The following is a 23,256-nucleotide window of genomic DNA, read 5'->3' as shown; positions in this document are numbered from 1 at the left end:
TTTCCTCCAGTGTCCTTCCCTCAGCTGGAACCCACTGTCTCCAAAAACTGTGCAGTTTTGTCCCTTGACTACCCAGTCTGCCTTGCATCCTGGAATTGCATAGATGTTTCCTTCCAGGGCCTCATCCCAAGTAGTGCTTTACATCCTAAAATTGTGTAAATGTGTCCTCCCAAGGCCTCATCCCGCAAAAGTCACTGCCCATTGAAACTACACAATTATGTCTCTCACGGGCCACGAAGAAAGATGACATGATAGATGACTCTCAAGGAGCTAAGGAGAAAACTAAGCAGACCAAGAAACCCAAGGTATGATAGAATATTATGACCACATGAAGACTCCATCTGATGCATAACCCTTTGGAGGCTAGGTATGGAAAACAAAGAACGTCTTTTGAAATACACCTCTTAATGTAGCTTAAAAGTTTGCTTATCATTGTTGTATCATTCCGTCTTCAATGACATTCATGGTTGCAAGAACTGAAATTCATTCCATGTGTTTGATCTACGTGTCTTGCTCCCTTTCACTTGTTTATTACATAGCTTAGAAGATGAAGAGTATTACCACTTGTTTATTTAAGCTACTGTGGTTGTTACCAACATGATCTTAAGACTAACCAGGCACGATGCAAGGCATCCTAAGTGGGATGAAAGATGTTTGATGATATGTATGTAGTCAGTACACTCCTCTGCATTACTCCTTTGCATTAATCCTTTCTTTGTATCTTGCATGTACCCTCACCGCTTGTCAGATTTGGCTACCTAATGCCAATAGTCTCTTAGCTCTTTCCTGACAAAGCAGGTGAAGGAATTTCCTTCAACCTGATTTCTTTGAGGCTCTTCATAGAAATTATAGAGCTAAGAGAAGGAGATGTGGAATCTCACTATCAAACTCTTGAAAATACTTTGTATGTTCGAATATATCCAAACAATTAAGCTACCACTCAACAACATTGTCAATCTTGGAAGACTCAAGAAAGATCACATCTCTAGATATTATAAACTTCTTATTCACTTCATCATAGAGATGGTATGCTTTGAAGGTATGAGTACCCAAAGAAGATACATTTGTGACTCCTTGCACTAAGTTTTTTATCTATTCCTTAGGTATGAAGCCATAATATGAGGAACCAAAAACCCTGAGATGCCTCACCCAAGGAATGTGGCCATACCACATTTCATAGGGAGTCTTGTTTATAATAGCAAGAGTTGGACACCTATTATTTATATACACAACACATCGAACCACATCAGTCCAAAACCTTATGAACTTAACATGTGAACTATGCCAAGTTCATAGTGAAAGTAATACATTCCAATGAACTATGTTTTGAAAAATGCAGCAAGAAATTCTCAAATTGATTTTTCCTTGATTAAATTGAAAAAATTCAAATTTCCACATCAACAGACAACTTGGATGATGTTAACTTGTGTGGCATGGCTTGTGTCAGCTAGTTTACTCAATAAATTCGAGTTGGAGGAGATAGAGTTCAGTTCTGCATATTCGATTACTAACTTGTGGCAATAAAGGTCAATTATCTCAGGTTGTTGTCAGTTAAACTAGTTCTAACTTTTGGAGGAACTAGTGGAAGGTCATTTAAGCAGTGGAACTTCAGTCAAACTCAGTGATCATCTAGTTAACTGATCAATCAACCCAAAATATTTGGGGCATGAAGAGAAGTCAAGTCCCCTAAAATTGGTGGAGATTCGAAGGTAGTTTTAATTTCTTGTAGCTAACACAGTTGCAAGAACTTGCTATAACCATAGTGGAGGAGGTAGCTTGATTAGGAGATTCTTGTGAAATTAGAGAGCGAATGATTGTTGGTAGCATTAATAGCCTACCAACAATTTGTTTTGCACCACACTTCAATGTTTTGGGCATGGTTTTTGAGGGTTGATGTTTTTTTAATTATGCTTTTTGGTCATGCATGTCCTCACTAAGTATCTTGGGAGGTCTGTAATAGTTCCTTGCATGCACATCCTCACTAAATATCTTTTGGGATGTCTGTACTAGGTCCTTGTAAATTTTTGTTTGCCAAGGCTTAACTACTTATGATCTTAGGTGCTCACAACAATTTGACAGTTTATGGCACTTTCCAAATCACCATTCCTAAAAGGATCCAACAAAACGACTTCAGAGGAAGATGAGAAGGGAAAACTCTTATTGGAACTAGCCTAGAACTAGTGGAATTGGTTGGTCCTAATGGTTATAGAGTTGTACTAGTCTAGTTTGGTGGTTCAGATTGGCTAAGGTTGGTGTTGTATTGAACTGACCTTAAAACACCAAATTCACTAGTTCTCTAATAAACTGACCAATTCTAAAGAATGTAGTGCAACATAGCTAATGACCACCAAATAATAATTTTTTAATAAAAAATATTGAAAAGGAAAAAAAATATTATTAACTCGAGGGCCCTACAAAACCTAACCCTAGTAATTAATGGTAATATTTAATTTTTAAAGTTAAAGTAAAAGTTGACATTCTCCTTATCTTTCCTTTTTGAAAAGGAAAGATAAGGATAATGTCAGCTTTTACTTGAATTTTTAATATTAACATTAATTGTTTAGAGTTGTTTCAGAGTGGTTCCAACTTCATTCAATTTTGAGAAAGTCAATTTTTAGATCCCATTCAAAATTAGTGGTTATTGATTGAACCGCTTCTTTATAATGAGTCCTAGACTTTGACTTCCAATTTTTTAGGTGCAGTTATTGCATAATCATATTCCTCATGAGACTTTGCAGCAGAAGTTGATCTTTAATCCATTGCAAGCACTTGACCTAGCTTAGGGAACCATCAGCTACCCCTCCCGAGTTGCACCTCAACATTGAAATTTTCTTTTTCAGTAGACATTCATTTTATCCATTAGATCATTTCTTCCACTGTGACAATCCAACAACACCCATGCCAGCATATGCTTGACAATCCATCTCATCTTTATTGCTATCTTATAAACACCCTTAAATCTTGTGTCTCCAATATAAAAGAGGAAGAACCAGAAAGGGCCTTCTTGGCCCTCTTCGCAACCCACAATATGTTTAGCTTCTCTCTTGTGCTTACACTCTAGTCTTCTCGTAGCTTCGGAATGGTGAATCTTAAACACATTCTCATGATGTCCATTCAGGGAAGCATAATTCACCCTTTGTTTGAATCAAATTACCCCCCTAGCATTCCCTTTACCTTTACATGCAGGCATATATTTTCCTTTTGGATGACTGTTAAGCTTCCCATCTCTATTTGAAGCTAGTGAAGACACATGGGAACAAGTCAAAAAAAAGAAAGCAAACCCCAAACAGTCTGGCCCAAAACCAAAGCCTCCCCCAGAAATCCAAGCTGCATCCTTCTCCTCCCCTCCCATCTTGACTCAACCATTACCCTCTACATCAAACCCCTTCGAATCTTTGGAGGAAGAAGACCCCTCATCCCCCCACTCTCCTTGTGATCCCCAGCAACCCCCTCTCCCTGAAAGCCAACGCCAAGAGAGTATCGAATCCTCATTGCCTCTTACTATTTCCTCTCAGCCTCTTCTTGATCCTCCCCTCAACAAAATCACTAGAAGCTCATCTAAATATCACGGGGGTTCTAGTGAACCCTCCAAGAAACCTGGCCCAGGCAAGAAATATGCTAAGCAGCACAGGGATGAGAACGCACAAAAGGACATAGCAATGGGAACGCAGACACCCATAGAAACTTATATCCTGGGTCAACATGACAAAAAAGAAATCAGCAAGGACCAAGGGGGGAGAGCACCTCCCCGCATACCACATATCCAATGATGAAAATATTATCTTGGAACATCAGGGGACTTGGGCACCCCTCTAAGGTAGCAGCCCTAAGGGATCTTATCATTTCTGAGATGCCGAGAATTATTATGTTACAAGAAACAAAACAAAACCACAAGGAAATGAATAAAGTCATTGAGCAGTAGAGAGAGTATAGAGGAAGCATTAGTGAGGCAAGAGGAGCCTCAGGAGGAATAGCAACAATTTGGAATCAAGGTATATGGAACTATATTTCGGAAACAATAAATCAACACTGGATCAAAACAACTCTAGAAAATAAAGCAGATTCGCAAGCCATTATCATCTACAACATCTATGTGCCTAATCACTGCAGAGATAAGGATAGTTGTTGGCATGATCTAAAAGATAGTCTGGACGCAGAAGAGAACACTAACATTATTCTAGGAGGTGACTTCAATTTAATCCTCCACGCCAATGAGAAAAGGGGAGGCAGTTTTATGCCTGATCCATATAGAATACAGTTGGAAAATATCATGCAGGAGCATGATCTTATGGATGTCCCTCCAAAAAACCGTAGATACACCTGGAACAACCACAGGATGGGTGTTGGTAACATCATGGAGCAGTTGGACAGAATTCTCATCAATATTACACTTCTCTCTGCTTTCTCCATCATATATGCTAACATTCTAATGTGCTCTACCTCCGACCACTTCCCAATAACTCTAATGCTTGAAAATCATAGGCCACTTGGGCCCATTCCATTCAGATACAGTTCTCTCTAGAATGATATACCAGCAGTTGCAGGAATTGTTTACAGCTCTTAGATCCAACACGTGGAAGGCTCTCCCGGTTTCATTTGGGAAACAAAAATACAGAAAACAGAACAAGCCATCAAAGAATGGGCTAAAACAAAGTATCAACAACCAGAGAAGGTAAAAAAAGAAATTAAGAACAATCTGGAGAGTATCCAAAGACCAATAGAGGATAATGGCCTTTCCCAAGAGAACAAACAACAGGAAAATGAACTCTACTTACAGCTATACCGAGTTAACAGAGAAGAGGAAACAAAATGGAGGCTTAAGTTGAGACAATTATGGTTACAAGGGGGTGACAAGAACTCAGTTTTTTTTCACAAGCAAACAACAGCCAGAAAGATAAGGAATAATGTTAGCTCCATCCAAGATGCAAAAGGTGATAGACAAAGGACTCATGAAGCCATTCGAAGAGCTGTTACAGATCATTATAGAGACTTGCTATAGATAGGCTTAGGATTTATTTCATTTTGCTTGCATTTAGATTTAATTCTACATTCCTAGAAGTCCTCTTATTAAAGGGGAAAAATTTAGTTGTGGCTTGGTTGAGTCCCAAATCAGCTTAAGGATCACTTTCTTGTGTGATCAGTAAGAGCATTGATCTGACGTCTCTTCTCTATTGGTAGGTAAAAGGCATACTTTAAGCCATTAGCGATAGAAAGAAAGTAACTGGACCTAGTTTAACCAGTTAGAACCACCATTTCAACGGAAAATGAGATGCTTTAAGTTCCCGGCTAGGTGGTCTCCCTTATAATGTTGAGGTAGAGAATTTCGAGCCTTCAACAGCTACACAGACACAACTCACAACTATCGTGTGTACTCTCCTTGGTTTGGAAGTATGGAAAGGAGATGGGGAACTGTTTGTCTCTCAGGGCAAGTTGTTTTTCCTTTGATAAATCTTTGTGTATGTGTGTTGAATCTTGATGCGTGTTGATGATATGAGTTCTCAATTGTGAATTTACTTTTGCAGATCAGTAGAGTAGCTTCTAGTCTTGTGATTTAGAAAATTTCATGAGCGGTTAGAATTTGCACATTAATTTCTACAATCCCCACTTTTAAAAGTAGGTACAATAAAGCTTTGAGTGTAGGGTTTAGGGAAGTCTTGCTTGATTGTTAAATAAAAAATGACATGCAAAGCAATTTTTAAGATTTTTGTTTGGTATCTTTTGATGTTCTTAAATTTTCCCTTTACAAGTTTTTTAACCTCAAACTGTATGTTTTCTAAAGAAAAAAAACTTATTTCTTTATAGAAAAGGTTTGAATATTCCTTAGATTAAGGGAAGTGATAATTTACTTCTTTAGCAATGGGGGCAAAAAGAGATTTAAGGTACCAATCCATATAGACATAGTCTTAGAATTCAGGAGCTTTACATATGCTCCTCCTTCTATGTCATTCTTGAACATGATCAGATAGGCCAATGGAAAAAGTTTGACGAAAAGAAGTGAAAATTTTGTTACTAGTATCATAACAGAAAGGTAACTTGAAATAGGCTATAAAATCTTTGGCAAGAGTCACAAAAGTGGAATGAGTGGATATGGTTTGATCGAGATACCACTTAGTAGTAGCTCCAATAAGAGTGCAGTAGAAAAGGCGAAGACAAATGGAGTCTTATATGATAGAATTGGATGAACACCACATATGGAATAAGTGAACATGATTTGTGGGATCTACTCTAGGATTACCTTCAAAATTGGGGATGTTGGAAGGAATCTTGGTAGGCATAAATGGCCAATTTGGGTCATGAAGAAGGGGGTCGTTGATGAGTTGGCTGAATTAGGGAGATTCAAACTAGCCATAAAAGGAGGCAATGGAGTAGGAGTGCCCATATTAGTGAAGGTTACACTCATGGGGTTACCCTAGTTAGTACTTGGGTTACCACCTTGGTTTCCCACACCCGCATTGGTGCTTGACATGGTGATGGTATAACATTGAGAAGATGCAGAATGAAAGGAAGAATTGGAAGAATCAGTAGAACTAGAGTCAAAATGAGGAATCAATGGAGGACTCAGAAGATGTACTTTAACTTGACGAGGAGGAGTAATATGTCCTAATAGAAATTGAGGGTGAAGACCTCAAATTCTCTATCACAAATGCCTAGGGGGCACAGTGATGTCAAGACAATGATGACCTTAAAGACTAAACAGTGATGATAGGAGAAAAAGAGAAAAAAATAGCAAGCAAACACCTAGTGCAGTGGTGCCAAGTGTAAACCAACTATATTAATGATGCTACTCCCGCAACAGTCATTGCCTGCTGAAACTACACAATTATGTCTCTTAGGGGCCATGAAGAATGATGACATGATAGATGACTCTCAAGGAGCTAAGGAGAAAAATAAGAAGACTGAGAAACCGAAGGTATGAGATAATATCAGTACCGCATGAAGAATCCATCTGATGCATAACCCTTTGGAGGCTAGGTATGGAAAACAAAGCACATCTTTTGAAATACACCTCTTAGTGTAGCTTAAAATGTTTCTTATCATTGTCGATTAATTCTATCTTCAATGACATGCATGGTTGAAAGAACTGAAAGTCATTCCATGTGTTTCCTCTTAATGTCTTGCTCCCTTTCACTTGTTTATTACATATCTTAGAAGATGAAGAGTATTACCATTTGTTTATTTAAGCTACGGAGGTTGTGACCAACATGATCTTATGACTAACCAGGCATGATGCATGGAATCCTAAGTGGGATGAAATATATTTGATTATATGTATATAGTCAGTACACTCCTTTGCATTAATCCTTGCTTTGTATCTTACATGTACCCTCACTACTTGTCAGATTTGGCTACCTGTTGCCAGCAGTCTCTTAGCTCTTTCCTGACAAAGCAGGGGAAGGAATTTCCTTCAACTTGATCTATTCAAGGCTCTTCATAGAAAGTATAGAGCTAAGAGAAGGAGATGTAGAATCTCACTATAAAACTCTTGAAAATACTTTGCATGTTCAAATCTATCCAAACGATTACACTGCCACTCAACAACATTGTCATTCTTGGAAGACTCAAGAAAGATCACATCTCTAGATATTATAAACTTCTTATTCACTTTATCATAGAGATTGTATTCTTTGGAGGTATGAGTATCCAAAGAAGATACATTTGTGACTCCTTGCACTAAGCTTTTTTATCTATTCCTTAGGTATCAAGGCATAACATGAGGAACCAAAAACCCTGAGATGCCTCACTGAAGGAATGTGGCCATACCACATTTCATAGGGAGCCTTGTTTCTGATAGCATGAGATGGACACATATTCTTGGAGATCAGCCCTTGAATCAGATGGCAGAACTGGAAAATATCAGAGCTTGGCTTCAGGCCGACAATCTAGAAACCCTTTGGGACATCTCCAATTGGACAAATGATGCAGAAAGTCTATGGGATGGTTTGAATTTAGGGGAGGTCCCTCATTGGTTGGATGGTGAAGCCAATTTATTGTTGGATTTTCTCCAAGGAAAATCTCCCTTAAAGGCCTCTTCTAAGGACAAAAGAGGGTGGGGTTCTCTTTCAGGCTCTTACTCAGCAGTAGAAGGTTACAAAAGTATGATGGTTTTCCTTAGCGTCCCCCCAAAACCAACTCATTGGAAATTTATTTGGTCTTTTCCTGCTCTCCCCAAAATTGACTTCTTTTGCTGGACTCTGGCGCATAAAGGTATCCTCACTAGAGATAACCTGAGGAAGCATGGAATGGAAGGTCCCTCCAGGTGCCCTCTTTGTGCATTGGATGAATAAATGGTTAACCACCTGTTCTTATTGTGCCCCTTTGCTCAAGAATTTTGGAAGGGTGTCCTGATGTTAGGACGTGACAAAATAGACCTTCCAGGAAATATTCAGGACCTGCTAAGAAACTGGGCCAAGTTATCCCCGTTATGTCTCTCCAAAAAAAGATCCCTTCTCAGGTGCAGTTAGCCCCCATCCTCAAAAAAATCAGACTATTGTTGCCCAAGTTCCACAAAATATCCTTCTATCATGTTCTGAGGAAGTTAAGCTCACAGGCGGACTTGGCAGCCAACCTAGGCTCTCTTAGGAGCAGGAGATCTCTGTTAGTAAATGATCTTGAATCAAACTGCAACATTCCTTAATTTTGGAGTTCTCTGGGCCTCTACTCTTTTGAGCATTTCGCCGATTCAGATTCTCCAAACATCGGGACCGTACCATTTTGAGCTGGCTACTATTAGGAAACGCGAACTCGTCCACAAGGGAAAATTCAGAATGCAACTGTGGCATTTTCGATCTCTGTTCATCGTTGGAACTCACTGCTACGTCTGGGTAGGTGTTGGGGAGTTCACGAGGGCCTCTTCAAGGCCAATTTACCACTTTTGGCATTCTTGAACACTATATAACACTCTGACAGACATTTCAAAAAGAAAACGTAGTGATTCTTGGGATGATCCGGCACTCCGGCGCATTGGATCTTCTCTCTGCAAGCTAGGAAGCAGAGCTACGTCACGGAAAGCAAAAGCAGAAAAATTTCAAGGCACCATTCTAAAACCAATTCAAGTTATTTTTCAAGCCTCTATCTGCATTCACAGTGTAACTCATTCAGTGGACTATTCAAAAGCAAAATCTTCTTTCCCTGCCAACTGTAACAAGGAAATACAGGGCTTCAGTGTTAAAGTCCTCTGCAGCTGATTTGCCAAATTTTAAATAAAAACTAACTGTTTCTGTCAAAAAAGAAAAGAAAATGGAGAGCGGAGCGCTTAGGGTTTGATGCTGCTCTGGAACTGGCAGACCTTCACAGACTGCGATGTTCTGCCATTAACCTTCAGCCATAAGGCAGCTACAACACAATAAGGAACAACTATTGTGCAATGGAACCCCCTCAGGGGGAGGACAGGATGCCTCCCCCCGCTGATACGAAAAACGGCCTGCGACAGACTGAAAATGTCAGGATGGACCATCCAAAAGATACAACAACATAGAATTACAATACGCCAACGAATAACAACACAAATGAAGAACCACAAGTGACGTCAAACACCTGCAAGTAGATAGCAGTTGACAGACCCAAAATCGAGCTCCCAAGTTAGTGCATCAACAATCAGATCCAGTTTATGAGGGATCATGCTTTGATAGGAAAGTTCATAGGCCTTTGGCCAACGGAGGAAGCTTTGCACAGCTGGATCATAGCCAAATGGAAGCCAAAAGGGCACATAATACTGCAATTAGGGCCTAAGGGCTTCTTTACTGCCATTTTCAATTGTATGGAGGACTGAAACAAGGTATTGGATGGAGGACCATATTTCTTCAACGCAGCAGGGCTATACCTAAGAGTATGGATCGAGTACTTTAACCCGGACATCTCCTAAACTCATGTCTGTTAGCAACCCGACTTTCGGAGAAGGTTAGCTTCAGATGTCAAAGAGATGGACAAAATAAGGAGAATTCAGCCAGCACTATTCATTCTTGGGCACCTCACCCTTATAAAAGAAAAATCTTAAATGCCTTATGGAAGCTAATACCAAGTTTCCTCATGTGGACAATCTGGAAAGAGAGAAATAGCTGCATCATCAAAGACCATTCCTCTCCCATAGAAGTTCTATGGATCAATATATGTCAAAACATACGAGACACCTTGATGCTCCAAACGTGGCTTGATGATGATTTCCCATCCACACCACAGGAATAAAATATATGGCTGAACTGGAACCTTTAGTGGAACCATGAACAGGTAAACCTAAGGAAAATCCCTCCCTCTGGAGATACACCTGACAAATGGACTCCACCCCCACCACACATGGTACTGCTCAACTTTGATGGAGCGTCAAAGGAAATCTTGGTAAAGCAGGATTTGGGGGAATATTTAAAAATCACAAGGGCAATGTTCTCCAAACATTCATGGGGTCAATAGGTTGGGATACAAACAAATCAGTCAAATTAGAAGGAATTTGGCAAGGACTTCTCCTGCCTCAGAACAATAGATTCTTCCCATTCATAATTGAAGGGGACGCTCAGATCTTAATTAACATGATCAACCAGATCTTACAAGGAACTGCAGCACATAAAGTGGGTAGCAGCACTTAAGCAATAGGATATATGTAAAGGAGCACTTAAGCAATAGGATATATGCAAGGGATGTACATTACAATAGTACATAAAATCCACATTCCATGATGAGGACAACAAAGCACATGCAGTCCTAGAAAGGATCCACTATGATGTTTATGGACCTTTCTCGACAATCTACACTGTTAGACACAAATATTTTGTCATTTTTATTGATGACTTCTCATGTAAGTGTTGGATATTTTTCATGTGGAAGAAGGATGAGACATTCTCCAAGTTCGTAGAACTCAAGGCACTGGTTGAAAAAGAAGCTACCAAGAAGGTGAAGTCTCAATTGTAGCGGCCGCAACACCCTTGAAAGTTTTGGCCTGCACTTAAATTTTGGAGCCTAATATTGATATTGTGATGAATCGTTCCTTAGTCACTTATTTGTAAGTTGATCATGATCTCAATCTCCCCTTTTCGATCTTAAGAGTCATTCATGCTTTTATTTTTACATAGAATCTGTCATCTTTGGGCATGGGGAGGTTTGTTTTGATTCAAGCGGAAATATTTATGAGAATGGGTTGTCCTCACCACATAGACATGTTTCAAACTCATTTCACACAATCTATCATCATCCCAAAGTCTATCATCAGAGCCACACTTGTCGTAAGATGCCACAAACATTGTTTCATTAAGCGAAGTATGTGTTATATGTTCTAGATGGTTTATGTTGTATCAATAAGTTTTCAAGTGTGTGATCGTAGTCAAGTTTTATCATTGTTCACATCAGTTCCACTGCTCCCACACTTAGCCAAATTTCAGAGTATCCTTATCAACCTAGCCTCAACCAACTTTCCTGAAATGTGCACTTCACATACGTAACCCTCAAGATTTTCCCTTGCCTATTGGAATTGTGCAACGCACACAAATCCCAACCTCCCTTAGCATTCAAAACTATGGAGTGGTTTTCTCCAATGTCCTTCCCTCAACCGGAACCCAATATATCCAGAAACTGTGCAGTTTTTTCCCTTGATTACCCAGTCTGCCTTGCATCCTGAAATTGCATAGATGTGTCCTCCCACAACCTCATCCAATAGTAGTGCCTTTCATCCAGCTAAAAATTTGTAAATGTTTCCTCCCAGGGCCTCATTCCGCAACGGTCACTTCTTGCTGAAAATATACAATTATGTCTCTTAGGGGCCACGAAGAAAGATGACATGATAGATGAATCTCAAGGCGCTGAGGATAAAAATAAGTAGACCAAGGAACCCAAGGTATGATAGAATATCAGGACCGCATGAAGACCCCATCTGATGCATAACCCTGTGGAGGCTAGGTATGGAAAACAAAGCACGTATTTTGAAATACACCTCTTATTGTAGCTTAAAAGTTTGCTTATCATTGTTGTATCATTCTGTCTTCAATGAAATGCATGGTTGCAAGAACTGAAAGTCATTCCATTGTTTCCTGTACGTGTCTTGCTGCCTTTCACTTTTTTATTACATAGCTTAGAAGATGAAGAGAAATACCACTTGTTTATTTAAGCTACAGAGGTTGTGACCAACATGATTGTACGACTAACCAGGCACGATGCAAGGCATCCTATGTGGGATGAAATATGTTTAATGATATGTATATAGTTAGTACACTCCTTTGCATTAATCCTTGCTTTGTATCTCGCATGTACCCTCACTACTTATCAAATTTGGCTACCTGCTGCTAGTAGTCTCTTAGCTCTTTCTTAACAAAGCAAGGGTAGGAATTTCCTTCAACCTGATTTCTTCAGGGCTCTTCATAGAAATTATAGAGCTAAGAGAAGGAGATGTGGAATATCACTATCAAACTCTTGAAAATACTTTTCATGTTTGAACCTATTCAAACAATTAAGTTGCCACTCAACAACATTGTCAACATTGGAAGACTCAAGAAAGATCACATCTCTACATATTATAAACTTTTATTCACTTCATCAAAAATATACATATAGTAAAAGAAAACAAAGTCATATATATATATATATATATATATATATATATATATATATATATATATATATATATATATATATATATATATATACATACATAAACTTTGTGCAAAGTAAAGAAACATATAACTTAATAATCCTCACATGTCAAAAAGCCTTCTTTCCTTTGCAACTTGCCAAATCTCATAAATTTGTTCCCATTTCACCTCTGTCATGTTAGGACCTATTAATGATATATGTATCAATGCATCAAGTGTGTTAATTGATAGTCTTATTATCCTTATATCTTTGATCATATTTTTCTTAGAGAACCCTCATTCACATGCGACGGTGCTCATTGGTATGACAAGCATTGCTTGCCATAATTTTAGCATATTTGGATACCTAAAGTGCCAATCTTTGTTTGAGAAAATACTTTCCATGCATCTTCCATTAAGAATCTTTCTCTATTCAAATAAACCACGTCAATAAATTGATATAATTATCTTTTAAAAGTTGTAATATCAAACATTAGTACATTTTCACCTTCATTACATGTTTTATGTTGCAAATGTGAAAAAAGTATTTCAAGCCAATGCTTTACACTATTTTCTCTGACATAAATATCTGACGAGTAATGACAAGGACTAAACAAACTCGTTGGATTAAAAAGATGAAGATCTGGAAATCTTGAATCGAAAATCTCAATCAATGCTTGGACACAATTTCTTGTAAGTTGTATGCAACTCTGAAGGGAGCCCTCAGTGCAAGCTACCATTGGTTGTGACAATTGTTCATCATGGATTGAAATATACAAAAAATCATGTCTATGGGTATTCCCCTCTTTGTCAACATTTTCAAGGAAACCATCTTTGGAGTCTTTCAAAAATTTAGTAAGATGTAAAACACCTTCTACAAAATAATTTAGTACACAAAAATATCTTTTAAGAGTATTTAGTGCATGATTAATAGGTATTCCAAGAAATGTGACATCCACATTATCTTCTTGAAATTTTTCGTTTAGATTATTCAACTCCTTCAAAACATCAGCAAGCATTTTTAAACAAAATTGAATTAAAAAAATCCTTTCCTTATGATACAAATCCTTGCCTTATGATACAATGAATTCTTTCTTTCTCTCTTCTACACGCTCAAAATAGAGAGCCATAAAATCCCATGGATTTGAAGAACCTGCAAGGATTCTAATTCCATTATCTCTAATAAGGAAATGAGCTTATTATTTCTCCTTGCTAAATTTCCAACCCATGAGTATACCTTGTTTGTTATTGTCTCAACATACAAATACTCAGGTATCTTTTTCAAAGCATATGATGCTACAAGTGCTTCAATATGTGAAATGCAATGAGTGCCAATCAAATTTGCTAAATCATTCTTTAGCAGTGTTACAAATCCATTTTCACATCCAACCATAGATGAAGCACCATCAGTCGAAACGGCTATTAGTTTCTCATTTTCCAACTACCTTGTTTCCTTTAAATTAACGATGGTATCATATATAGTCTTTCCTTTTCCACTAGGAACAATAATCATTTTCATAAATTGTGTGACTGGAGGGCCCAAACCTTTTAAATCTAGATATGTAGAATACACAACAAGGTGTTGTTCCAAACCATTGTCTATACTTTCATCTAACATTATAGAGAAAAAGGGATTTTCTAACACTTTTCTAGTTTTCACCTCTTCAAGATAATTTGATATAGAGTGAATGAATTTAGTAGCTTCTTTTCTATTTATGTGGGAAGAATACTCCACTCGAGAAGGCATATTAGGCGTCTGTACATGCATTTGAATATGACAAAGATCTTCATAAGTAAAAATTGAAATATTTTTTTTGCAATAAAATATGCTAACTAAATGGTAGTTCTAACCATTTCCTTATTAGCCTCACTTATAGCCACTATGTGCTCTTTAATGGGATTTTCAAACCTTTCAGTGTCATACAAATTTCTCTGAGTTGATGTTTGATGAATAATGGATTTTGCATGAGTTCTCACAACATCATATTGAATCGTATTAAATCCATCTCCAATACCCCATGGACCTTGAGCCTTGTATTTCTCACAAATTTTACACTTCATATGAGTCTTGTGATATTCAACATTGATACTATACACCCAAGGATGTTTTATCATCCACTCTTCTCGGAATTCACATTTTGAGAAGGCCTTCCTCCTCGAACTACTAGATCCACCATCGTGTCCTTCCTTTTTATTGCCATGAATTTCTATATCAACAAAATACTCTTCATTCATATCTTAATTAGCACCATCATTCAAATGAGGTATATATGCAATATATTTAACATTATAAGTCTTTGATGTTTTAAAATATACATAAAAAAAATTTAGTTGATTGACCCTTCCTTTTTGGAGGCATTTCTATTTAAATAATTTACCTACATGCAAAGCAATTACAATAAGTCACAATAATCAAATAAAGAGGGAAGGATTGATAGTCATTACATAAGCAAAGATGTCAAGATAATAAGGTGTAATTACTAAAGAATAGCACATTCCACCTTGAAGTGTATATGAATGTGGAATGAATTCTTTTATCTATTTGTAATAGTAGAATTTTATTAGTCACTCAAATTACATTTTGGTAATTTATGATGATAAAATCCCTTCAATAAATATGATATTTATTATGGTTCATTAGATTTCTTTGTTTTGATGAATGCTCCTTAAAAAATTACTAGACACTACCTATAGTTGTCACATACCCCAGGATGATTTTTTTTTTTTTTTTTTTATATTTATATCGCTATAAAACGGGCATTAATTTACTGTAAAAAGATTGGTTTAGATTTAATTTTTCCGAACTTATGGTCCAACGGGAAAAATTTGTGGTTAACATCCTTCCGATGCTAGAATCAATTTTCTGCCGTATGCACTGTACAGAGGGTTCATTGCTGGCAGTGCCAGCACTTAACACCTAGGTATGGCATTTAACTTTGCCAACTCAACCACGTGAAGGGATGAGGTCCGGGGTTTCTGGAGTTCGCGCCGTCGTTTAGCACCACCTTGCTAAATGGTTGAGATGGATTGATGGTGATCCAAGGGTTGTGCTGCCCCGGATGTTCCACCACAGGTTTATCCGATGACACAAGGCTCAGATCGGCTTCCCAAGGTTTCCGCAGAGGCTCTGGTGAGCCAACTCCAACCCGTTCCGAATCTATACTGCCGCAGGATCATCCTGGGTTTTTCAGTTCGTTGAGCAACCATTCGGAAGCATCACATACACAGTCTAGATGTTTTTCTTCCTGGTAAGTTTACATTATGCGGCCTTACTCTGTTTGAATTCATCACTCTTGGCTCCTGTAATTTTTTTTGAGTTTTGTGTTTTTGACTAATATATGCTATGTTTGTTTCGATTTCATGGAAAGGTGTTGTCTAGCCTTCCGAGCCTGCTCCGGGAAAAAGTACATCTCCTTCTAGTGTTTTGACTCTACCGACTTCCCTACAGCTATGCTCTTTCCAATCACTCCATGAACAGTTGCCGGTATTGATGGTTTCATGTAATGTCTGGTAACAGAGGGGGTTTCTCTCCCTCGTACCTCTTGACACAGCCCACGGCCCACAACCTTCCCTCTTTTCCACTGCTGGTCGCAGATAGCAGCAAGATGTCACACTAGACTTGTCTTGCGCCTCTCTGGTTACTAGGATTTTGGTTCCAGGTGGAGCCAAACTAACCCAAGATTCGGGGTTTAGCAGTGTTAACCTGTGTGGACATGCTCTCGTCTTTTCAGAATTGTCTGTAATTTCACTGTATTATTCCATAATATGAATGGGTAAAGCTTTGGTGTATATCACTCATCGAATTATAATGTTTAAACACCATCTTATACTTACTCCTTTCACGATATTCGTAGCCCTCGGGGCTTTTCTAAGTATTATATCATAGTATTGTTTCTATTCCTCTGCATGGGATGCTAAAAGTGATGGTTGTGTTTAGTGGCAATTATAGCCCCAGGCTACGGTGAATGTTTATGGCTTTCTACAGATTTCATGCAGTTTCTGGTCATTCTTTAATTTAGGTTTTTTTTTGCATGGTCTCTTCTATTGACCTATGGCTCTGGATAATCGATTGACAACCCTCATTAATGTTTCAGTAAAGAAAATTGCCTGGAGAACTTGCATGACTCTGTTGTCGGAATTTCCAGACTTGTATATGAATATACATATATTTGCGGCTTTTAGTCCCACTAAAAGCTGGCTATCAGTAATTGGTTTTACATTCGAATTAATTCTCTATCAAATCTAATACCTCTACCAGGAGTATTTGAGTTACTGCTCTATCACAGTTATGTAAATAATTTCGTTCCAAGGTTTGCGGGTTGGCTGGAAGATATTAATTCATTTCTGTCATTCGTTTATATGCTTAATTATCTGCTTCCGTCATTCATTTATATGCTTACTGTCTACTGTTGTTATAGTTTCATTAAAAGTTAGTTTTTGTACAATGGGGAGTTATCAGGGCTCGATGTGTTTACATCCGTTCAAATACAGTTCCAATTTATCTACCCTTCAATATTTTGCTATAGTTGTCCGGTTTCTTATCTCACCTTAATCGTAACCCAAGCTTAACAACATCCCCAGGATTAAATATTGAGTCTGCGTACTATGTTTTAATCCAGTTATTCTCGTTCTGTTATTCGTTTCATGCAAGTGAGAAAGAAACTGATTTCTTGTGAGGTATTTCTCAGATAGATGTAGGAATATATAGATAGCGTGCAAAGACCAATTGGCAATAAGATAATGGTCTGCTGCTTTGCCAAGGGTGGGGTTCATGGAATACTACGCCAACCAAGAGATTTGCCAATAGGTCTCTGGATTGATGTGATAGTCTCTCCCTCACTTCAGTACTAAAATTATTTGGTGGTGTTCATGTGTTTTCTGGGTTCCCTAGCTTCTGATCGCTGTCTTTGTGATGCCTTCTTAAATGCAAACCTACTGAATCACAGTGCTGCATCCCTATTTGCAAACGTTCACATTAATATGGCAAACCTGCTAAATCACAGTGCCATATCCCTATTTGAAGGAGAAGCAAAGAAGTTGCGGGATTGGGTGGAACCTTTTGCTAAAAACAATCATCCCCTGTTGTTTAGGACCATTTTTCCTAGTAGTTCAGCAGTTGTGGGTAACAATTTTCCTAGTTTACTGCATCAATAGATGGAAGCCACACCATGGGACCATGGCCTAACAAGTGGAGATCCATAATGTGATAGAATAGGGCAATAGAAAATTGAACTGAACCACAATGGAAAAGGCTTCATTGATACGAGTCACCTCGTTTCAAATTGGATAGCATATATTTTGAGGATGCATAGCCCAAAGTTCAAAGATTGTGTTTCAATTTTAGACAAGTATCTCTGATTTGAATTTTAGACAAATAGCTCTGATCAAAAAGTTTACTAGTACTTGCTTTTATACCACTTCGGAGATTAAACTTTTGAGAATGCACAGTTAGTTGAAACTTGAGATAGAAACCGAGCATGCACATATTTAACATCGTGTTTGAGTTCAAGTACATAACCTTTATCAGGGAAATTTTTGGATGGACTAGAAGAATAAGGGCCATTTGTTATTGATTCTCCTTATATTCATCGAAAACCAGTGATTCCTTATAGTAGCTCCTAATTATAGGAAATTTATATAACCTTGCCTTAAATTATTCGGCCAGAACTTTTGTGATCTGTAATTTCATTCTCTGTAAAATGGCTCTAAAAACTCAGTTGATTCAGAAGAATCTGAGTTTTGGCATACTATAATGTAGATCACATCTTGCCTTAAAAATTTCAAATTACTTCAATTTATTTTTCCACAAAATACATAATTGAAGCTAAACCTTTCTTGATTTGTAGTTTCGGTCTGTGTAAAATGGTTCTAGGATGAGAAACTCCGTTAGTCCAGAAGAAGCTCATTTGATGCAAATCTCTAACATAAGTCACAATCTGCTTTAAAAAATTTCAAATTATTTCAATTTATTTTGCCACAAAATCATGATCAAAATTAGCTTACAATAGTATGAAATGGCCTTTTAAGAGATTACTAGCATTTTTTATATATAATTTTGCAATAAAATGCCTGAGCATTCAGGTTGTCTGTAAATTTCAGATATCAGCGAGAAGAAGCAAGAATTGAAGCTTGGATAAATCTCCAGACTACTAAAGCTGGCGCTGAAACCAAAAAACTTCAGGTATGGGAGTGTGCCTATAAATACTTGTAAACATTTTCGAATATTTGCAGAATTTTGGTTCTTTACAGAATTTAGAAAAATTCCATTGAACAGTTTATTCAATGTTTCTTCTGACATGTTTTGTTGTATGTTACTGAGGAAAAAAGGTTACGTTGTATGCTGGTGTTTTCCTTTTCCTTTTTGTTTTGGAAAATTCCATATATGTTACTAACAAATGAATTTATTAGAAAAGCAATTATACATAAGCCCTACAACAAGGAAGAGGGCTAGCATATGTATGTGTAAGTCCCCTGCCTACTGTAAGCGGGAGACTTAGGATATCTGTACATTAGCCCCCTGCCTGCTGTAAGCAAGAGGGCTAGCATATCTCTGTTGACTAGACATGAAGACTATCTACACCTCTAAAAATTACTAATAATGGATTTGTAATTTGACATTTATTTTATTGCAGAATTGCTATCTTGGCAAACTATTTAGGCATCTCTCTTTAACTTCTGAGTAGGATATATTTTCAACAGTGTTGATTTTATTGTCTAGAGTAGAACATTGTATAGTCCAGGTGGTTTGGGGATGTGTAATGTTGTGTTCGAAGAAAAAAATAATAATTAACATAGATCCATTTTAACAATGTCTAACCTATCACGTGTCAAGATGATGAAAAACCTCAAGTTGCAAATTTGAAGTGCTTGCACCTTCAAACAAAAATGAATCTTGCAGAATTTTTTTATGGGTTAAGAATCAAGATGAATATAAGCTAGTGAAATGAATTTGATGGATTCAGATCTCTGATCTCTATGCCTTTGGTGGTTTCTTCCCTAGGGTCTAAATAAAATTATTGGTTCTTCCAAATATGGAAAATTATGGTTTCGCTTAAAGCCTATACACTAACAAAATCATTGGGTTCACCTGAATGATGGAAAACTACAGAGAAACCAATGATGGAAAACTATAGAGCTAACACTAGTCATAATTGGGATTGATATTCAACACAGATCCTTTTTAACCTTAGATTTATTAAGCAGGAAGTACGATTTTAATTAATTTTTTAAGTTGTAAAGCATCTAGCTTCTCAATTTTTAATGTATCCATCTTATGAATAAGTAATCAGGATCTTAGTGTGTTGGCACCCAAAAAAGTTTGTGTTTTGTTTTTTTTATATTTATTTAAATTAATTGTAATTTCATTATTTCTTTGACAAATTTACAAATTTACATTCTTCACATGCATTTTTGACTTTTATAAATTTACAAATTAATGCCAGAGACATTGTATCTCATTGTGAACATCATTGACAGATACTTTTCTATTCAGAGTATTGCAAGGAAGAATTTGCCATTACTTACTATCGTTGCAATGTTTATAGCTAGCAAATGTGAAGAAGTCTGTCCTCCACATGTAGGATGACTTGTTGACATCTGTAAGAAAGGATGTGTTTATATCTAATTAAAAGAACACTTTGTTGGTTGTATAAAAGTACATACACCAGCAATATCTACTCCTACAGAAGATTACGCTTTATGCTGGAATCAACACAAAAATTATATTATAATAGGTAACACAATATTGATAAGAGCTGGTTTATACTTGGCTACAGGTCAATGACTTCATCCGCATCTTCCCAAATGAATGCACGTCAGAACAGATAGTGGCCATGGTAATTAGCTCTAACTGATAATTCTTTGTCATTGATTGCAACATAGTCTCCAAACATTCAGATTGACTGATCAATTGATAATAACTCTTCGCAGGAGTCTACGATATTAAAGCAACTGAACTTCAAGCTTATAGTTCCCACTCGGCCATATGTATTCCTCCTCAGGTTTCTAAAGGCAGCTGATTCCAACAAAGTGGTAAAGTTTTGAATGACACCACTTTTTATATTGTTGAAAGCAGCCAGTGTGGCATTGACCAAATCTACTTTCGAAAATGCCTCATAAAATCTAGCATTCTTGATATAAATTACTTTTCTTTATTGTATTCCTAATAATACCCTACTGTACTAACAATTCGTACTATCTATTATTCAGATGGAAAATCTAGCATTCTTCTTAGTTGAACTGTGTTTGCTTCAGTACATAATGAGCAAGTACAATCCATAAAATTTGTGTTAAGGGCTTTGAACACTTATCCGCTATGGAAGGCTTGTTTGTTGATGTGGTTTTTTAAATATTCAATGTATTTCTTAAGTTGTTTGTGCAAGCGTTTTCCATAACAGTAGTGAAGGCTTATCTGGATCTCAAAATATTGTGTATAGGTGATGCTTTCCCCTCCTCTAGTTAGTTCATTCTTGTTTATTGTGTGTTTTTACAAACATTTTGCAGTATGGTCCACTTTTTATCATTTTTGATAATATATCTCATGTATTTGATGCTTGTAGGCCTTTAATCTGTAAAAAACAGCCCAAAAATCTCAGAAATAGACACCTATAAATATAAACTAGTCATCAAATTTCAAGGAATATTTTTTCATGGGGCTGAAATCCTATTAAAATTTGGAACTAAATGCATATTTTCATATTTATGAGATGTATGCTTTGTTTACTGAACTAGATTTGTATGTGTTCATATTGAAATCTTGTTACTATGTTTTAAATTGCAAGAAGCTTGATGGCTAAATGTTGTTTGCTTTATGATCCTTAGTTACCATTTGTGAAGTGTTTTAAGTAACTGGTTACGGCTGATCTTATGATGGATCCTTTATCGAAGGTTCTTAATGTAGGTTCTGATTATAGCCAGTGTGATAACTTGCCAGGTACCAAAGGGACTGTCACATGCTTTGCATCATACTTGGTGTGCACCTCAATTTTCAATTCCATTATGGCATTAGCTGGGAATATCAATGTAAGACTTAAATTCTAAACACTGGGCAACCAGACATTATGTTTATTTTATCGGCATTTTGTATCTTAAAATGTAGTTTGTCATCATTGTTTTATATATCTTACGATATTAGTTTTCATTATTTTGTTTTATATTTTGCAGTACTATGATGTTCGGAAGGAGTGCAATGGTGGCCTGTGCTATGATTTTTCAAATATGGAGAATTACTTAAACCAGGGTTCCGTAAGGGATGCCCTGGGGGTTGGCAGCCGAAAATTTGTCTCCTGTAGCCCCTTGGTTTATGAAGCTATGCTTACTGACTAGATGCAGAATATGGAAGTTGGCATTCCAACACTCTTGGAGGATGGTGTTAAGTTGCTAGTTTATGCAGGAGAATATGATCTCATTTGCAATTGGTTAGGTAATGATACTGCATACATATAACATATTGTTTTTGTTTTGGACAATGACTTTATGATTTAGGTGTTAAGTCTGTCATTAACTTATTTGCAGTTGTGTTTTTCAGGCTTGTCAGTCTAATCTTCAAAATTGAAAAGTTAATTGTTCAAATTATGTGTCTTTCAGGCAATTCAAGATGGGTGAATTCCATGGATTGGTCTGGAAGTGAGAATTTCAAGAAGGCACCTACAAAATCCTTCCTTGTAGACGATAAGGAAGCAGGTTTAATAACCAGTTATGGACCACTCAGTTTTCTCAAGGTAAAAGGCACTCGATGATCATCTTTGATTTCATTGTACAAGTAGATAATTTCTTCCTAACAGAATCTTCTATTTTGCTGCACCAGGTTCATGATGCAGGTCATATGGTCCCAATGGATCAACCAAAAGTAGCCTTGGAGATGTTAAAACGCTGGACACAAGGAAGTATTACTGACGACAATTCTCAAATTTTAAAGACAGTGACAGAGATGCCAGAGAAGAATTTCGAGAGTTAGTTATCTGCTTAACTAGGAGAATTGCTCTCTTCACCTAGATTAATGTAAATATTTCTAGATTTGCAGTAGTGTGCATCCCCAAATATGTGTATTTTCTGATTTGGCAAAATAATTGTGCATTGGGACCATCAATCTTGCTAACTTGTGTCAAATCTTTTTATGGCCACTTTTTAACTGTATAGAAATAGTGCTTCTTATTGCTTACCAAGCCTTGTGGAATTATGATTATACATGGTGTTAAAGTTATATTCAAGAACATGAATAGTATGTCTTGTGTTCTTATTCCAGCATGTTCTGATGTCCTAATGGATGAAATAAATTGTAAATTGGATGAAAGAAATTGTAAATTCAACAAAAATATTTGGTTGAGAGAGTCTTGGGGAATTCAAAGAATGATGCTCTTAGCCTACATTCAATTTTATTGACAATGACATGAAAACATTTATGTTGTTTGCAATCATACAACGGATGCCGGTATTGTCTACTTATATTTGAATTGGAGGCTATGTGGTTTGGCTGTGTTTCACTTCTCGTTCGTTCTATTATTTTATTGTTGAATATGTATGTTTCCTCTTTTTGCCTCTTATCCCTTTATAAGCCTCTTGGACATTAAGTGCTTGGCATGGCAAGATATGTCCATAAAGCGCATGGACTATCTACGGTCCATCAATGCTTGTTGCTGCTACCTACACTACTCGATGCACTTTGAGGAAGGATCCATGTTGGAACAAAACACTTACCCTTCATACATGC

The 23,256-nt window shown here is 37.1% G+C and overlaps 2 protein-coding genes across 2 annotated transcripts; both read left to right on the top strand.

Moving 5' to 3' along the window:
• The first annotated feature begins 20,301 nt into the window (after window positions 1-20,301).
• Window positions 20,302-22,768, top strand: LOC149240187 (serine carboxypeptidase-like). Its single transcript, XM_089367269.1, has 6 exons — window positions 20,302-20,383; window positions 20,478-20,579; window positions 21,481-21,569; window positions 21,711-21,969; window positions 22,134-22,267; window positions 22,354-22,768. Exons 4-6 carry the CDS (start codon window positions 21,873-21,875, stop codon window positions 22,501-22,503), a joined length of 381 nt encoding a protein of 126 aa, XP_089223395.1. The 5' UTR covers window positions 20,302-20,383; window positions 20,478-20,579; window positions 21,481-21,569; window positions 21,711-21,872; the 3' UTR covers window positions 22,504-22,768.
• Window positions 21,417-21,872, top strand: LOC149240188 (serine carboxypeptidase-like). The gene is made up of 2 exons (XM_089370096.1): window positions 21,417-21,569; window positions 21,711-21,872. The coding sequence occupies exons 1-2, from the start codon at window positions 21,417-21,419 to the stop codon at window positions 21,870-21,872; spliced, it is 315 nt and encodes a 104-aa protein (XP_089226222.1).
• Window positions 22,769-23,256: the final 488 nt, after the last annotated feature.

Source organism: Pinus tabuliformis, chromosome 8 (genome assembly GCF_031772625.1).
Source record: "Pinus tabuliformis cultivar Carrire ecotype Pingquan chromosome 8, CPIR1, whole genome shotgun sequence".
NCBI classification, from domain to species: Eukaryota; Viridiplantae; Streptophyta; class Pinopsida; order Pinales; family Pinaceae; genus Pinus; species Pinus tabuliformis.
Note: the sequence above shows the minus strand (reverse complement) of the source record. Positions and strands in the feature narration are given on the sequence as shown.

Excerpts from the sequence above, each read along its gene's own strand:
- LOC149240187 (XM_089367269.1), top strand. The coding sequence starts at position 21,873 with ATGCAGAATATGGAAGTTGGCATTCCAACACTCTTGGAGGATGGTGTT. Across the intron at positions 21,970-22,133 it reads TCTCATTTGCAATTGGTTAG|GCAATTCAAGATGGGTGAAT; the intron begins GTAATGATACTG and ends TGTGTCTTTCAG. Across the intron at positions 22,268-22,353 it reads GACCACTCAGTTTTCTCAAG|GTTCATGATGCAGGTCATAT; the intron begins GTAAAAGGCACT and ends TTGCTGCACCAG.
- LOC149240188 (XM_089370096.1), top strand. The coding sequence starts at position 21,417 with ATGGATCCTTTATCGAAGGTTCTTAATGTAGGTTCTGATTATAGCCAG. Across the intron at positions 21,570-21,710 it reads CATTAGCTGGGAATATCAAT|TACTATGATGTTCGGAAGGA; the intron begins GTAAGACTTAAA and ends TATATTTTGCAG.